The sequence below is a fragment of the Paracoccidioides brasiliensis genome (genome assembly GCF_000150735.1).
Source record: "Paracoccidioides brasiliensis Pb18 unplaced genomic scaffold supercont2.6, whole genome shotgun sequence".
NCBI lineage: Eukaryota > Fungi > Ascomycota > Eurotiomycetes > Onygenales > Ajellomycetaceae > Paracoccidioides > Paracoccidioides brasiliensis.
Genome location: NW_011371363.1, coordinates 133,599 through 148,866, shown reverse-complemented (window position 1 = coordinate 148,866; position 15,268 = coordinate 133,599). Strand labels below are relative to the sequence as shown.

The window sequence follows — 15,268 nt, the reverse complement described above, 5'->3', positions numbered from 1 at the left end:
AGAACTTCTGCGGGATGAGAGGCAATCTACCCCACTGGAATAAATACCCCGCATATTCCTCTTGTTGAAGAATCCATGCTCTGCAAAAGGAACCTCCGTTTAAAACGATATTTCTTCACTGCAACAGGGGTCAGATCCTGATTACATGACTAGTAATTTATTTAGTTAATTGTTTTTCTTCTTTCAAATTAAATAGGATCGAGTTGCATTCTTCAAAGTATTCAGCATGCCCTCCAGCCAACCCAGAGCGCTTTAAACAGAAAAAGTTGCGGGAGGGGGTATTTCATTCCAAATCCCATGCTCCAATGAAAGGTGAAAAAGAAAAATAAAATAAAACTAAAAAAATAAAAATAAATAAATAAATAAATATTAGAGTAAAACTCCATCTTTGCAGCCAACACCTCAAAGGAGAAAAACACCGTCGATCAAGAGAAAACACCCTGTCCACAAAGGGTCCATCCATCCACTCAACCCACGACCTCTACTCCCCGCTCATCCAGTGTCTCATCCTCTTCATCCTCCACCTTCTCCTACGTAACAATAACACCAATCTCCTCCAATCCCGGATCCTCGAACATAGAATCCAGCCATCTCAGCATACTCTCCCACGCCCTCGGTATGATACATTCGACATTCAATGCTTCTCCTGAGGAGTAGCAGTTGCAGCCATGCTCATATCGGCCGACGACCGGAGTGTCAAGTGGCTTCTCCGAGAGCAAGTAGGCGCGGCTGCGCGTGGAAATGAAGTTGGCGAAGTCGGGTGGGTGGAGGTGGTTCGTGTCGTGTAGTGGGTTGGTGAGGCAGAGAGAGGAGATACGGGGCTTCCAGGCGCTCCCTGTGTTGGGTTAGATGTTTGCAACTAGATGTATGGGGTTGGTGGTTTGACGATATGTGCGCCCAGCTTCGCTGACGGGATACGTAACAACTATATACATACAGTGTTCAGCCAAATATCGTACAGCACCCAATCCCCCCTCCGCCAACCCAATGACATCAATCTTCACATCCGACGCCGCCAGTTTCCCCAACACTTCCTCAAACACGTATGTAATGTGATTCTGCCACGTCTCATTTCCGGGAATCTTATTCCGGAAAGTCATCCGCATTGGCGGCTCGACGGCACTGCGTCTGGGAAGCGCATGCCACATTGGCAGAGAAATAGCCCGTTCGTTGGCGCAGTGCCATACTAACTGGCCGGGATTTGTCAGAATGAGCCCTGTTCCTGGCTGCGGTTTAGAGTTAGTGAGTCTGTTCACATCAGTTTTAGGGCCATTGGAGCAGTTGTTGTTCCCCAGGACAGCAGAAGCAAAATTCACAGCAGAGCCGATGTTGATGCCCTCCTTGCCAATGACGCGATAGGCCCAGATGCCCAATTCTTGTGTTGGTTCGCCAAAAACCACGATGAGGCGGGCCTGGGACTTAAAGGACTTGGAGGTTAGGATGGGAACATGTTGGGAATTTGCTGCTGCGCCGATTGGAAGGCGGAGGGTTTCAAAACCTAGATTGACCAGACGAGAGGTGACAATTTCTCGGATACATGCTATTGTTTTCTCAAAAAAACATTTTTTATTATGGCAATGTTGTCAGCCTTATCTTCTCATGCACTGAGATTCTCTGTTTCCTTCCTAGGCATGAGATGCTAGAGGAAATGGTTGAAGTTCTTAGAAGTAGAGGGAGATAGATAGGTTTACTATTCATAGCTTCTTTCTGCATCACATTGTAGCGATCATTGGCATTAATTTTGTAGAGAAAATCTTCTTCTGGGTTTGTAATCATTTTGATCTGGTCCCTTTCATTTATGAAGTATCTATTGTTTTACCGTTAGCCAAAGCAGTAATATGTTCGGCAAAAGAATGAAATAAAAACCAAAAGGCAACAGTAACATCTGAAGCATACCCAAGCTGTTTCAGGTCAGCAGGAAAGACAGGATCCTTGGGCAAGGCATCTCTGCGAAAAACAAACATGATGCTCCGTCTGGCAGTGTCGTATATAGGGCGCAATAGATGCGAGTCAACCAGGAGAAATATGGAGAGGACAGGAGAGAAAAGGAGACGGAGGGTTAGCATTGGAAAGAAAGAGAGAGTGGGTCAGTGAGAACGGAAATCAGAGGTATTTGCTTGTATTTTACTATAAGAGAAAGAAGACAAAGAAAACACCTAGTAGGAATAAATGAATGCATGTAGTTGTGTTGAAGAGAATAAAGACACTGAGGGGAATAAGTGAACAGAGATGCCAGCACAATGCAACAAGACGCAATACAAAAACACACTGAATCGACTGCAGCCTGCCACTTGTTTCAGAATTGGAATTACCTATTTAAGAGAACGAATAGAAAAAAAGAGACACAATCAGAAACCCAATAGACGGCGCTTGGGCATGACAACTATTTATTTGCTCGAAGCGCGTTATTGTGATGCGAATTGATTGGTAACTAAATGATTGGAAGGATTTGACAGTGAGAAGATAAAATAAAGGTGAGGATCGAAGCCACCCATGGCGTACTCCTGTTAAGGAAGTAATAAAGCCGCTTGAAGTGGACAACATCAGACACGAAATAGACACGGCGTAGTTATTAACATTCTGTTCAATGGCATGATTTCTATTGAAATGGATAATGATATATACATCGTTTACATATTTTGTCTAAAACGCTCTGCCCTAAAACGCCGGAGGGGTACCCCAATAACAAGACAAGAAGAAAAAGAAGGGCAAATCCTCCAAATGAGTTCCCAGCCCCAGGTACGCATAGATCCAGGAATATAAATCACCAGCTCGCCTTCCTGACACCCGGAAGGTTCCCAGCCAGAGCCTGCATTCGAAATTGGAACTGTACAAGAAAAGTTGCAAAGTTAATCGAGGTAGATAGTGACCCGGATAGTGGTATCCAGTCTGTAGGAGTAGGGTAGGTTGGGGACCAAGACACGTACTCTACCCATCTTGAAATCTCTAAGAACACCCCTAGCTACGCCTCCGGCAATACATCTGTTCTTGATCTGGGTGGGGTTGGTGTAGCAGTGCATTTGGGAGAGCCTGAGTTGCGCCTGAGCGCGGACACGCATGGGCAGAGAGGTGTTGCGGATTAGATAGCGAAGCGCTTGTCTGGATGTAGCGATTTCAAGGGTTAGTCAATTATTTCTCCAGATGTCATGTACATGAAACGGAAATATGGGAACAGCCCCATGGAATGCGTGGGCATTGGGTGACTATTTACCGTTCGGGCTCGAATTTGCTGAAGACCTGCCGCTTCGTGTGGTCCCGTATGACGCGCGGGTTGACGAAGCAGGAGATGTCCAGCCTCTTGGCTCGAAACTGTGACATTTTTATGATATCTGGAGGATAGTATTCTATCCCTTTCTTGTTTTAACGGTGTGGTGGTGGGTTGCGTTCACGTTGTTGAAGGTTGAGTTGGCTGTTCCTTTGATGGAATCTTTTGTAGGGAACCAACTCGGGTTAGCGCACGTCCGGGTGGTAGTAGTTGAGGAGAGAGTCCACGGATGCGCCGCTCTCTCGCACGGGAAGGGTTTTGGAAAATTAAGACGGGAAGAGATATGAAAAACAGAAGCTAGGGTTTTATAAGTGCTTACAACTTGCATTATATTGGTAATTGTTTTGGTGGTGTTCTGAAAGATGCCTCTATTAACGGCGACAAATGCAAAGACGATAAGCGGTAGTTCCAACGATGTAGTTTCATTCTCCCTATGTCGAAGAAAGTCACCAATTGGCCTCCATTGCTAATGATACAGGTTTGAACAGAGCATTCAGCTTTTATGAAAGGCTAAGGAGTAAAATATAACGATATTTTGGATGTTCAATCCATCTCTATTCAATATACATCTACAGCGTATTCATTCCGACGGGACGTCCCAAACCGCCCCTATCAACCGATTCCTGTTCTCCAAAAACAAAATATTTTTCACCCGCATTCAACGCTTCTCCTCAAGCTTTGCTGCCTTCGCGTGGGGGTTGCGCGAGTCGTTCTTGAACTCGGGTGCTGTAAACGCGGGATAACGTTTAGCATTTGGTTTTTCCAGGTTATTGCCAGTGAATCGGTTGATATTCGTCTTATCGGGATATACGGGGTCAGGCGAAGGAGCATAGCCGCAAATAAACTACTTACTGTTCATCATGACGTTCGCGAACTCGTTGATGCCGTAGAGGACAATCAGGCCTGGTCCAATGGATTCGGAGTTAGTTATTGAAAGTTCCCCACGTTCCATTCATCATTGAAAAGAAATCACTGGAACATCAAGTGCCATGAGACATAGCTAGGGAAAATGGATCAAGAATACCTGCAGCGAAGAAAGGAAGCATTGGCTTGGCTATATGGAAATATGGGTTAGCGGAATGGGTTTGGATGAAATTGGTGCAATCGCGGGATAGATAATTTTCACCTACCGACTGGCGCCGGGTACTTTCGTCCTAGAAAAGACATGTCGAGGATTGTATGAATGAGGGAACGGCCTTGGTCTTTGCCGGTGGGGGAACGGTAAGATAGAGGGTTATATGCGATGATGCTTGCGATGATTGCATTGGAGAGTGTTTGGAGGTTTTGGATGAAGAAGTCAGAGCCTTAGAGATCACGTGACATAAAAAGGACCAGCCATAGAACTTTTGGGCAAGTTGAGGTGGAGATGTATACAAACTCCACTTCACAAACGTTTGACCATATCCCTCCGGAAAAATAAATAAAAAGAAATGGCAGCTTCTCTATCATCATCAGTATCCTCTTTACAATCCTCCCTACGGTTGCTAGACTCTTCGATCCAGATTCTTGATGAGGGAGTCAATGACTTTCCTCGCTTCTGCAAAGTCCTCCAGACCACACGAGTATGATAAACAGGCAGATTTCCATCAGGATAGCATACATGGCTAACACTTAAAAACCCCAAAAATCCAGCACTTTGAGCTCCTCCCTGAACCAACTCTCCGTGAAGCCCAAAAAGCCATCCTCGACGAAATAAACCCAAGTATCGTTCACCTCCTCTCCCTCGCCTCTAACCATATCGACAAGCTAGAACGGCGCGAACAATCACTCAAAGCAAAATGCGCGTTGCAACAAGGCAGATTATCTCACGGTGATGATGGTGGCGTTGATTATGGGCGATCTTCCCGGCGGAATAATAACTCTCATGAGACGCTAAGGCCCTTGTCTCATGGACGATCTGAGGCGGAGACAGCTGCAACGGGACAAGCGGCGGAGTTGCGCAGATTAGTGCAGAAGAAGGAACGCTTGAAGTATGCTGTTGAGAGGCTGGAGTTGCAGTCGAAGCAGAGAGAAAGGCAGCTAAGAAAGAGTATGGCGGCGCAGTGAAATGGTGTCGTCACTTTAGATGAGGAGGGTTTCAATGTTGATTGAATGTGTGAACGCATGTGTCGTTCGAGAGGAGAGAACACGTCTCTATAGTCGATATTACGATTTGGACATGGACAGCGAAAAAGGGTCCAAGGGATATCCTCTTTCTCAACGTTTTACACTACTATGATGGAATAACTACCTACCTGGGGAACACGGGGGCTAGAGCAGCCATATTCGCACTGTGCGAAGGATTCGACACGGATGTGGTGCACGTCGCAAACGACACACAAAGTCGGGCATGTTGGATATCTAGCAATTTACAATCGCGATTCCTTCAACCATCATGAATGTGAATGGTCTGATTGCTGCATCGTTTTCTGTGAGTTACCGGCTACGATTTCCCGAGGTTAATGTTTTGGGTAACACTGTGCTCAAGAATTGTCGATGTTCAATATTCACCCATCTTATCTGGCTTTATTAGAATATGGCAATTATCAACTGTGTCGTGGTCCGCTTCGTCGTGGTTCTCGGAGTGGGATGCGTACCGTCGAAGACAATGTGTTTCGGATAGGTTTTGTTTGAGATGACAGCGCCGATATTAGATTTAACGAAGACTGCACGGAGGATTACACCGAGCTTGCCTCTGTATAATTATGCCATACAATGCAAGAGTAGTAGTCGTACAGAGCAGATATTTCTTTCGTCCATTGGGTCCCAACGTGAGAGAAGATTCTAAAAACCCCTACCGGCAAAGTTCCGCGGGTCTAAGTAACAAAATGCTTGTTTTCACGGTCTATTAGACAAAGGTGACGTGGTCCGGCAAGTCAAATGTGCAAACCTACTATCTAATGAAATCCAACGATGACTCTGTTTCCCCTTCTCTATACATATGTGAACAAACCCCAAACGCCGCCAATCTACCCATCCATATGACTTCACCCTACTATACACACCCGCAACATCCACCTCCACCCCAACCTTCATTACACATCCCCACCAAAACCATCAAAGTCATTTTTCACTTTCGCCTTCCTCTTCGCCTCCATCTTCTTCACCCACGTTGGGACTTTCCTCTTTTTCTCCGGCTTCTTATAGACCCTACGCTGGCTCTCATAGGGATCCAGTCGGCCAATCGCATCCCGAAGCTCTCTGATGCCACTGTCTACCTCCTCCGCATCCTTCTTTTCAACACTTGATGCAGTTCCATGATTAGAACCCATCTGATATTCCTCATGAGCCATATTTTCAGCCAACAACTGCTTGCGCATACGCCTATCATGTTTCTTGTCCCCACTCTTGTTATCCACAATGCCTAGCTTGATGTTTCGCAGCGATCGAGACTTGGCTCCCAGTGCCCACAGGTCTCCCCAAGCAGACTTTCGAGCGTCGCGGTAGGCTTGTTTGCTAAAGGAGCGCGGGACAGTCCATCGCTCGATCTTGCCGTGGGGTGTGCATAGGTCTAGAGTGGAGTGGCCCTGGCGCTTTAAGGGTGGGAGGATGAGTCGTGGAAGGGAGAGATGGTGGAATTTAGGTGCTTCATTCGCGGGAGGTCCCTCAGCATTTCTCTGAGACGATAGGTGTTCAAAGCCTTTAAACGCAGCGTTGGTTGCCTGTTCTCCTTGGATGATACCATGGGTTTCTCTCATATCCATGCCGCGCTGGACAGCGACGTAACTGAATTTTACGTCTTCGTGGTTTCTGCAAGTTTCTCCCCTGATCCGCTGTAAATACGGCGGTCGGAAATAGCGTTGCTGGAAGTGACAGAAATCCTTCCGCGCGATCGATTTTCCCGGATTCAAATACATGGGGCATTTGGCGTGAGTGGTGCATGGGGCTATGATCATTCCCTTGCCTTTCTGGACAAACCTTTCGGCATCGGGAGATTGAATTTTGTTTTCATATTCCGTTGACCCAGGTGAAGAAATCAAACGCTCGAGGATCATTTCGCGAGCCCCTGCAATTGCTTCGAAACCACGTTGATGACCCTTTTCAAGAAGGATAAGAACTCCTCCATCAGGGTTGAGAAGGGTCCATAAATTTTCAACATGTTCCTTCCGTTGGTAGTCCTCGCGGATAGGCCAGATAGTGTGAGGCGCAATGATGACGTCGTATTGCTTTCGCTGCGAATGGGGCCGCTCATCTGTTATGGTCGCCTGATCGCGCACGTGTAGATAGTCGGGCAAGCGTGGAAGGAATGTCGTATTTTCAAGCAACTGGCTCGCTCGATGTCGCAATGACGTTGACCCTGTTAAGACCGTCGATTTTCCAAATGGGACGGGGCTACCTGGTGGGCTGTTGGGAGACATCAACAACCACTCGGCCTTCAACACCTCTCTCCAAGCCAGGATTCCTGCACCGCCGCCTCCAGCATCAAGAACCCTTACACCACCCTCTTTAGTGATCAGGTCGCGAAGCCATGTCGAGCCCAACCTTTTGCGAACCTCAACAAGAACAGACAGAACGGAAGCATATATTCCTGGATAGAGGACTGCAAGGTAGGCATGGCTTTCTATGTCTGACATCACATGCTGTCTAGCGTCGAGCTGGATAGGGGTTGAGGGAATGTTCTTGGGCAGCGTAGATGTGGAATATGGAAGATTTGGTCCACCAAAAAGTCTATGAGCTGTTTCAGCAAGATGCTTGTTGGGATATGATGAAAGCATGCGTGATACTGGTTTAGTCATGCTATCATACGGGAGCGAAATAGTTTTGGACCCGGGCGTGAACTTACCCTCTGTAGTAAGAGGGTGTGCTCGCGGGTTATTGTCGTCAGCACCATTTTCACAAAGCCCTTCAGAATCGGACGAAGAAATGACTTTCCCTCCTAGCATCCTTGCTATCGAGGTTGCTCGATCCTCTAATGATAGTTCATCATAGTCCAGTTCATATTCGTCGTCATTCTCAAACTCTGAAACTCTTGTAAGGTTGTGTTCACTGCTTTGAACCTCTGCAGTATCTGTAGCAAGATGTTCGACCTCAACCCAGCCTCCTTCACCATCACACCGAAGTAGCTGATCTGGCTCTGGCTCATCTTGAGTAATGTTGGACTCTTCCTCCTCCATTGACATTGGTTCTCCATATAATTTTTTATATAATTGCATCTCCTCCCCACTTAACAAATTATCCGGTAGTGAGTCACGAAACCGTTGCCGTATCATGGTAACTTTGGCTATCAGGTCCGCTTCGCTCCGATGACCAACAATCGCGGTAAGGGTATCCATTAGATCGAGATCTTGGGAGTATATAAGATGAGAAAAGGTATCGACGAGCTCCAGCTCTTGTAAGCTTTGCACAATATCATCTTCTGTTTGGTGTATATTATCGACCACGTCAAATAGAGCCTCCTTTCTGATTTGCGGAGAGTCACCGACGCCGCAGGTAGTGGTGGAAGCAAATCGTTGCAGAGTATCACGATTAAGTTTTCGAATTACTGTTCCGCATGGGCTTTGTGTGGCGGCAGTGGTTAGAGATCGACTGGGATAAAAATGATGGGAATTCGGCCTGCGAATCTGGGACGTCAATCCCGTTCGAGCTTGATGAAGTAGGATCCAAGCTTGAGAACATGCTGTGCAAACCTTCGTTGAAGGCCGTTTGGAAAGCATAGCTGCTGGCTAGAGCAGCAACGGCCTAAAGTACAGAATGAAATGGAGAAATGAGAGAAGGGGAAAGAATAAAATGAACGACAAGGACTTGAATTGTGCAGGTTCTCAATCACCAACCTCCAATGGTCGAAATTTTTGTTATAGGGTAATATCACGTGAAAAAATATACAGTACTTGTTCATAAGCTTATTAGGTCGCGAATCTGATTGGCTGAGCCAAAAACTCCCAAAATATTAATTAAGGTTTGTGATTGCTACCAGGTGATCTCAGATGGATGTTCTACACTCCTGGTGAAAATGAAAAAGGAAAGATGCAAGTTTACAGCCAGAAGGATAAGTTAATCACTCATTATCTGTGTCGTCTTCCTCCATGACAACGCCTAGTGCTGATTTCCACCTCGAAACATCATGTTCGAGAGCGGTCAGCTTGGACATGGCGGACAGGAGACTGGGATCTTGACTCTCTACTCGAACCTTTTCCTTCACTTTAACCTCTTCCCCTTTCCAATTGAATACGTCGCCAGATTCGTCATGAACAGGATGTCGTGGTCCAAAAATCCGATCTCGTAAGAAAAAGCCACTGAGAGATATTTCCGGGGCAAAAGATGTTGCTGGGGTGTTTTCTGGCGTGACGGGCTCTAGGGTTCGGAGATTTAGCACCAGAGCAGCTTCAGAGATCGAGAGGTGAAATGACACATATGGTGGGAGCGGAGGGGCAAAGGCCTTTATCTCAGTTAACATAAATGCTCTCAAGAAAGATATCATGGCGAGCCTCAATGAGGCGGGTTCTTAAAAGATTGGGAGAGGTGGCTCACGTTCTCATCCACACTATCTTCGTACCATGGTTTTTTCGACTTCTCTCCTTCGCCCTTCAATGTCAGTCGAGCTTCGCTGAGATTATCATGTAGTAACCGCAGCTGGCCTGAGATGAAGCTCGCATTCATAGGATCTCCTGTCCAAGTGCTTACGTCTATTACATCGAGACTCTCATTTATTAGGCGCCGTACAAGAACAAGATGGCGGAGAGCAATCTCCGCCGCTCCCGGTCCATCAGAAACTAATAACCTGGTGGAATTGGAGCCCTTGGGGGGCGTTAACGAATGTAAGCGGAGTTGGATGTCCTTGTGGAGTAGAAGTTAGCAACAACTAGAAAATCAAAACGCCCAGCCCAGAAAATCCATGTCGAACCTCTAGCCTTCAAATACGGCCACTAGTTGAACAGCTCATATCCCATGATCAACTATTGTCAGTGGGCTGGAATTGAAAATTTTGTAAGAGGGACATGGAAAACTGGCAGCTTGATGCATATAAGAACAGCAAGGGGAACAAGAAACCTACTCCTTTCACAATTTTTGTGCCGACCCTGGTGACAAATCCCTTCACATTTTCAGACCGCAACGAGGAAAGAACCAGCGTTGACCCGGGCATAGTTGGTGATAAGAGTGCAGCACTCTCCTGCAGGCCATCCCGCAACGAAGCCAGGGATTCTTGAAGGGAACCTAGAAACCATTTCAATTCCCGGGCCTTCCCGGGCCGAACATCAGCGCGGGAAATGGAATGGTAGGTTGGAGACTGGGTTTACCAATGAATCATCCTCCTCTCTTTTCAGTCGATCGGGCAGGAGTTGGGGATAGGCCCAAGTAGCCATAATCCGAAGCCAAAGATCGAAGAGGAATAAAAAGATAAAAGGTATCACCAAAATATTTCACTGATATGCCCAAAGACAGAGCAGAGCAGTCACGAGCTCAGGGAATACAGGAAGCACACCCTCACAGTGCTCATTTGGGTTCCGATCTAAACCCAATCTTTGTCAGAAAAGGACAACCAAACTTTGGAGAGCCGGAGAAGCTGTCATATCAGATTGTTCAACTCTGGCGTTCAACCGACGTCATGGGAGAATGACAGTTGTTTGGTTGTTCTGGTTGTCACTCGAGGTTGCCGCACGCCTTTCCTAATGCAGCTCAAGTGGGGCCCCGGGTCAGATAAAGTTGTCTGCCTAGCCATATACGGCTAGGGCCGAGCCGGGACCCAGGGACTAACCCCGGATATTCAACGGCCACGTGAGTATTATGTCATAGTTGACCCGGGTAACTAACGTTAACTTCGTTGAACCAAGCTCGTTCGCATAAACAAACCTGGAAATTTGGAAATGTTGTTTGTGTCTTGTCTGTCGATATATTTCCCACAGTCACCTTTTTGCCTCTTTTTGCCTCTTTCTATTCTGTTCTCTAACATTTTTCACTGACTGGGGTTGGCTTGCTCTAATTTACTGACCGTCGTACTTATTTTATTGTTCTACCTCCCTTTTCTATTGGAATCAATATCAGTGATTATTTAGAGTTTCTATTCTCTAATAAACAAAAGGAGGCAAAAACAATTACTCTTGAATTCCTCGAGTTCCTTTATCCACCTAGTTCGGATACCCAAATTTCTTTTCATTGCCTGTTGCGCCTGGAACAAGCCCTGAATATGATGGGTGCCCGCAGTGCGTTCTCCTCTTCTAAAAATTAAATTTATCTTGACATTTTAGCTTACTGAATTTTTCCTAGGACCACTTGTTGCCCTAGTGGCGTTAATATTCACAGCTGCAGCGTGGTTACTTATGATGCTCACACTGCTGGGAGGAGCACAAAATAAAACACCCCTGGATCGCACATGGTTCCTGCAGGCAGACACTTCGAGAATACCCGGTGCCCAACTCGTGTCAAGATGGACTTTCTGGGGTATATGCGGTGTCGTAGATGGGAAGAACGTTTGCAACGGCACCTCTCCAGGGTTTCCTCTCGATCCTCCTTCGAATCGAAATTTTGGTACCACTGAGGGTGTCCCCAGCCAATATATTGGGTATTGTTGATCCTCTCCCTCTGCGCTGTGTTTCCGCCTTGAAGTCATTTGCTTTTTTGTTCCACTAAGTCACCGCATCGCCTGTCAAACGACTTTAAAAAAAGAATAGGTGGTGTGTGTGGGCAGGATATACACATGGGGCACTCCGGTAGTTGAATGATTAACTAACCAACTGCAGAACCAACAAATACTTCTTCATCACCCGGTTTATGTTCGCATTCATGTTAATTGGCCTTTTCTGGATTTTCGTGGCAATGACAACTGGATTGTTAGCTTTTTGCACAAGCATTGGAGGCTGGCTCTCCTCCTTTTTTACATCACTCGGATTGATTTTCCAGATTATTACCACAACACTAATGACGTATGAAACGCTGCCCCAGGCACACACTCACCCATTTTCTAATCACTTTTTTGTGCAATGGCACCAAATTGCTAACTTTTCACAACGACAGCGTCGGCTATGTTAAGGGTCGCAATAATTTCTCGTCAAACGGCCAGCCCGCCAAAGTAGGTTCAAAGGCATTTGCATGGATGTGGACCGCTGTGACCCTCCTGTTCCTTGCCAGCCTTCTATACTGCGTAGCTGGTGTCCACTCCTCAGCGCGGCGGAGTGCTGGGGCAAGTGTCGCTGGCACCGCTGCTCCGAAACAACATCATCATGGAAGCTTTCCCCGAACCGGTAGCACCAAACGAAGTTCCTCTGACGCCACGGCAGACAAGGAATATGCCTAAAGGTGAAATTAATAGTCGAGATTTACTTGACTGGCTTCTCAACATTAACCACTCTCTCTCGAAGGGTGAGAAAGCGGGAACCCTAAATGACCCTTCATGGTTGGTTGCACGGGCTGAATATAGGCTTTTCCTGCTTCCGCTTCTCATGTTATTGTATAATTAGTGCAGTGTCCTTTTTTGTTTCCCTCGCATCCTCCCATTTTATGTGTTATTACCCACTGCAAAAGGCATAGGTGCCCATTGGGTGCATGGAGTTTATTTTCATGATTCATTCCTTCCAGGTGCTGTTTTGTTTTCTGGACGCTAAATTTCCAATCTGGTTTCCTCAGTTTCTTTGGTTTAACTGACGTCTTCTGAGGTGGTTGGGAGGGTAATCCATGTCTTTGTGGTGAAAATGAGAGGCAGTGTGGACTATCGGGATGTGGTTGTTGATTTCATCGATGCGACAGCTTTTACCCCTTGTCATAGTTCATGTTTACTGCTGGTTAGTAATATCTAGTGTCTTTTTAGTCCACTATATAAAATGCAAGGCGTAAATGGAGAAAATCACTCTGCAGAAAAAAAAAAAAATAAAAAATAAAAGAAGAGCTAACATGATTTATTCCTCTAAAAATTTGTCAAAATTGTAGACTTTTGCAAAGAGTTTTGAAACAAGACGCCATAGGAGTTATGTTCAGGCAACGAATTTATGCACTTCCGTTTTCCGTCGCCTTTGGCGGCTCCACCAGAGCCCTAACACCACCCTTTCCACCAACTTCACGCGCTGTGATCTGGACAGCCAGCTGCTCACTCACGGCCACCATAACCTCAACCTTGCCATTGGGCTTGACACCCCTGATTGCAAATTCTGCAATTGGCTTGGATACCTTCCAGACAATTTCTCTGATATCTTCCTCCTCCTCGTCATCGGAGTCTAAGTCGGAATCCTCGTCCTCGCCATCAGCTCCCTTGGCAGGCTTCTCCTTAGGCTCAGGTTTCGTGACTTTGATCTCGCGGGTACCTTCACAGACGCGGATAAGGACGTCTCCGCCAGCTTTGGGAACGGCATAATGAGCAGTGCGGCGGGCCGGGAGGGCTGTTTCGGCATTAAGGAGTGGTTTAAAGACGGCGTAGTTGTCGTCGGTGGCGGTGATGAGTTGGACACCGATGGCGTTTTGGAGGTGGGGGGTTACAGTGACCATGGGGTGGGTGGATTGTTCGATGTCATTTGTTTCAAACTCCTCGATTAGGGAAGCTTGGATTGCGGCACCGCGCACGGACAGGTCAGATGGATTGATGGCAGTTGGTGAGGTGGATGGAGCGAGGACTGTTGTTGTGGCAGGGAAGAGAGATTGGACAAGCCTTGCGATCTTTGGGGTGTGAGATGTCCCACCAGAAAGGATAACCTAACATCTGCAAGTTAGCAAGGAAAAATGACAACCACACTTAATCGGAGATTTCAGGGGTCGAACCTCAACAATATCGAGGATGTCCAGATCGGCTTTTTTCACGGCCTCCTCGATTAGCTTGGTGAAGCTGGAGAACACTTTTGCGGAAAGAAGCTCATATCTTGTTCTGTTGACGGTAGAGCTGAAATCGACTCCGTCCGCAAGACTTTCGATGCTAAGAGTGGCATTGGTACTTAAACTTAAGGCCTTCTTAGTTGATTCCGCCTCCAACTTCAGTTTAGCCAAACTTTTGGCATTTTCTCTGGGGTCTGTCTTGTGCTTCTTCATAAATTCCTTGGCAAAATGATTAATCAAGACTTGATCTAGTTGAGCGCCCCCAAGTTCGTAATCGTGGGCAGTTGCCAGGATGGTGTACATTCCACCCCGCGACGCAATGACAGCAACATCGGACCTCGTGCCACCTAGATCAGCTACCACAACTAGCTTGTCCTTCACTACGGCCTCGGGACGTGCATCATATGCTAGCAGAGCAGCAACAGGTTCTGGGATGAATTGGAGGATTTCAAGTCCAGCCGCTTTCGCTGCTACGGTCAAGGCGGAGCGCTGGGCATCCGAGAAATTTGTAGGGACTGTGACAACGACTGCATTCACATCCTTTCCAAGGAACTCCGATGCAGACTGCCGGAGACGACGCAGATGGCGAGTAGCTATTTCTGAGACCGTCACCGTGCTGGGTTCTTCGCTGGCGGTATCATGGATTTTGAAAGCGATGGTGGTACCATGCAATTGAGGATGGGCAGACGCATGACAGGGAGTTGGATCTATCGACTTGAAGCTATTGATACGGAACGTTAGCTTCGTTTCCGAAACAAAATAGATAATAAGACAGGATCAGCGTCAATTAAATAAAGGATTGATACGGGCTTGGAGACAAAGGGAGGCAAGGCAAATTACTCTTTTTCTAGAAAGTCTCTGAAATAAGCAACGGTGTTCGAAGGATTTCGAACAAGTTGCGCTTTGGCCTGGTTCCCATGGTATTCTTCCGCATCAACGTATGAAAGAATGGAGGGTATGTGACGGTCTGTTCAGAGTCCATTAGTCCCTGGATATCAATAATATACTGTAAACCAGATCCGAGTCCAAACATACCTCCCTCCTCATTGGCTATTACTTCCGCTTTCCCTTCCTTTACGATTAAGAACACTCAATGTCAGCCGACGCCATATTCCATCATTCCGGATATCTAGAGCATGTTACTCACTGGTGATGTGTAAGCTATAGAGCTGTTGGTGTTTCCAAAGGATAGCCCAATAGCGCATCTTCCTCCGGACTCGGGGGTGACCCCGTTGGTTTCTTCACTCATAATAGTCTTTGAGGGGCGTATGGGACAGCGGTATTAAAAAAAAA

At 46.7% G+C, this 15,268-nt stretch overlaps 8 protein-coding genes across 8 annotated transcripts; 2 read left to right on the top strand and 6 right to left on the bottom strand.

The window, feature by feature from the left end:
• Positions 1–530: 530 nt before the first annotated feature.
• Positions 531–1,964, bottom strand: PADG_05145 (uncharacterized protein; the record flags this gene model as incomplete). The annotated part of the gene is made up of 4 exons (XM_010762593.1): positions 531–835; positions 938–1,540; positions 1,692–1,807; positions 1,897–1,964. 4 exons carry the CDS (start codon positions 1,962–1,964, stop codon positions 531–533), a joined length of 1,092 nt encoding a protein of 363 aa, XP_010760895.1.
• Positions 1,965–2,849: 885 nt separating this feature from the next.
• On the bottom strand, positions 2,850–3,318 carry PADG_05144 (mitochondrial 37S ribosomal protein MRP2; the record flags this gene model as incomplete). The annotated part of the gene is made up of 2 exons (XM_010762309.1): positions 2,850–3,099; positions 3,212–3,318. The coding sequence occupies 2 exons, from the start codon at positions 3,316–3,318 to the stop codon at positions 2,850–2,852; spliced, it is 357 nt and encodes a 118-aa protein (XP_010760611.1).
• A 605-nt stretch (positions 3,319–3,923) lies between these two features.
• Positions 3,924–4,432, bottom strand: PADG_05143 (F1F0 ATP synthase subunit i; the record flags this gene model as incomplete). The annotated part of the gene is made up of 4 exons (XM_010762592.1): positions 3,924–3,991; positions 4,118–4,168; positions 4,290–4,319; positions 4,396–4,432. 4 exons carry the CDS (start codon positions 4,430–4,432, stop codon positions 3,924–3,926), a joined length of 186 nt encoding a protein of 61 aa, XP_010760894.1.
• Positions 4,433–4,695: 263 nt separating this feature from the next.
• On the top strand, positions 4,696–5,311 carry PADG_05142 (uncharacterized protein; the record flags this gene model as incomplete). The annotated part of the gene is made up of 2 exons (XM_010762591.1): positions 4,696–4,827; positions 4,898–5,311. The coding sequence occupies 2 exons, from the start codon at positions 4,696–4,698 to the stop codon at positions 5,309–5,311; spliced, it is 546 nt and encodes a 181-aa protein (XP_010760893.1).
• Positions 5,312–6,279: 968 nt separating this feature from the next.
• On the bottom strand, positions 6,280–8,898 carry PADG_11882 (mitochondrial 37S ribosomal protein RSM22; the record flags this gene model as incomplete). The annotated part of the gene is made up of 1 exon (XM_010762804.1): positions 6,280–8,898. One exon carries the CDS (start codon positions 8,896–8,898, stop codon positions 6,280–6,282), a length of 2,619 nt encoding a protein of 872 aa, XP_010761106.1.
• A 341-nt stretch (positions 8,899–9,239) lies between these two features.
• Positions 9,240–10,545, bottom strand: PADG_11881 (uncharacterized protein; the record flags this gene model as incomplete). The annotated part of the gene is made up of 4 exons (XM_010762803.1): positions 9,240–9,620; positions 9,713–10,018; positions 10,236–10,421; positions 10,480–10,545. 4 exons carry the CDS (start codon positions 10,543–10,545, stop codon positions 9,240–9,242), a joined length of 939 nt encoding a protein of 312 aa, XP_010761105.1.
• Positions 10,546–11,366: 821 nt separating this feature from the next.
• On the top strand, positions 11,367–12,473 carry PADG_05140 (uncharacterized protein; the record flags this gene model as incomplete). The annotated part of the gene is made up of 4 exons (XM_010762308.1): positions 11,367–11,382; positions 11,447–11,741; positions 11,920–12,102; positions 12,194–12,473. 4 exons carry the CDS (start codon positions 11,367–11,369, stop codon positions 12,471–12,473), a joined length of 774 nt encoding a protein of 257 aa, XP_010760610.1.
• A 686-nt stretch (positions 12,474–13,159) lies between these two features.
• On the bottom strand, positions 13,160–15,224 carry PADG_05139 (uncharacterized protein; the record flags this gene model as incomplete). Its single annotated transcript, XM_010762590.1, has 5 exons — positions 13,160–13,858; positions 13,925–14,696; positions 14,816–14,942; positions 15,011–15,047; positions 15,123–15,224. The coding sequence occupies 5 exons, from the start codon at positions 15,222–15,224 to the stop codon at positions 13,160–13,162; spliced, it is 1,737 nt and encodes a 578-aa protein (XP_010760892.1).
• Positions 15,225–15,268: the final 44 nt, after the last annotated feature.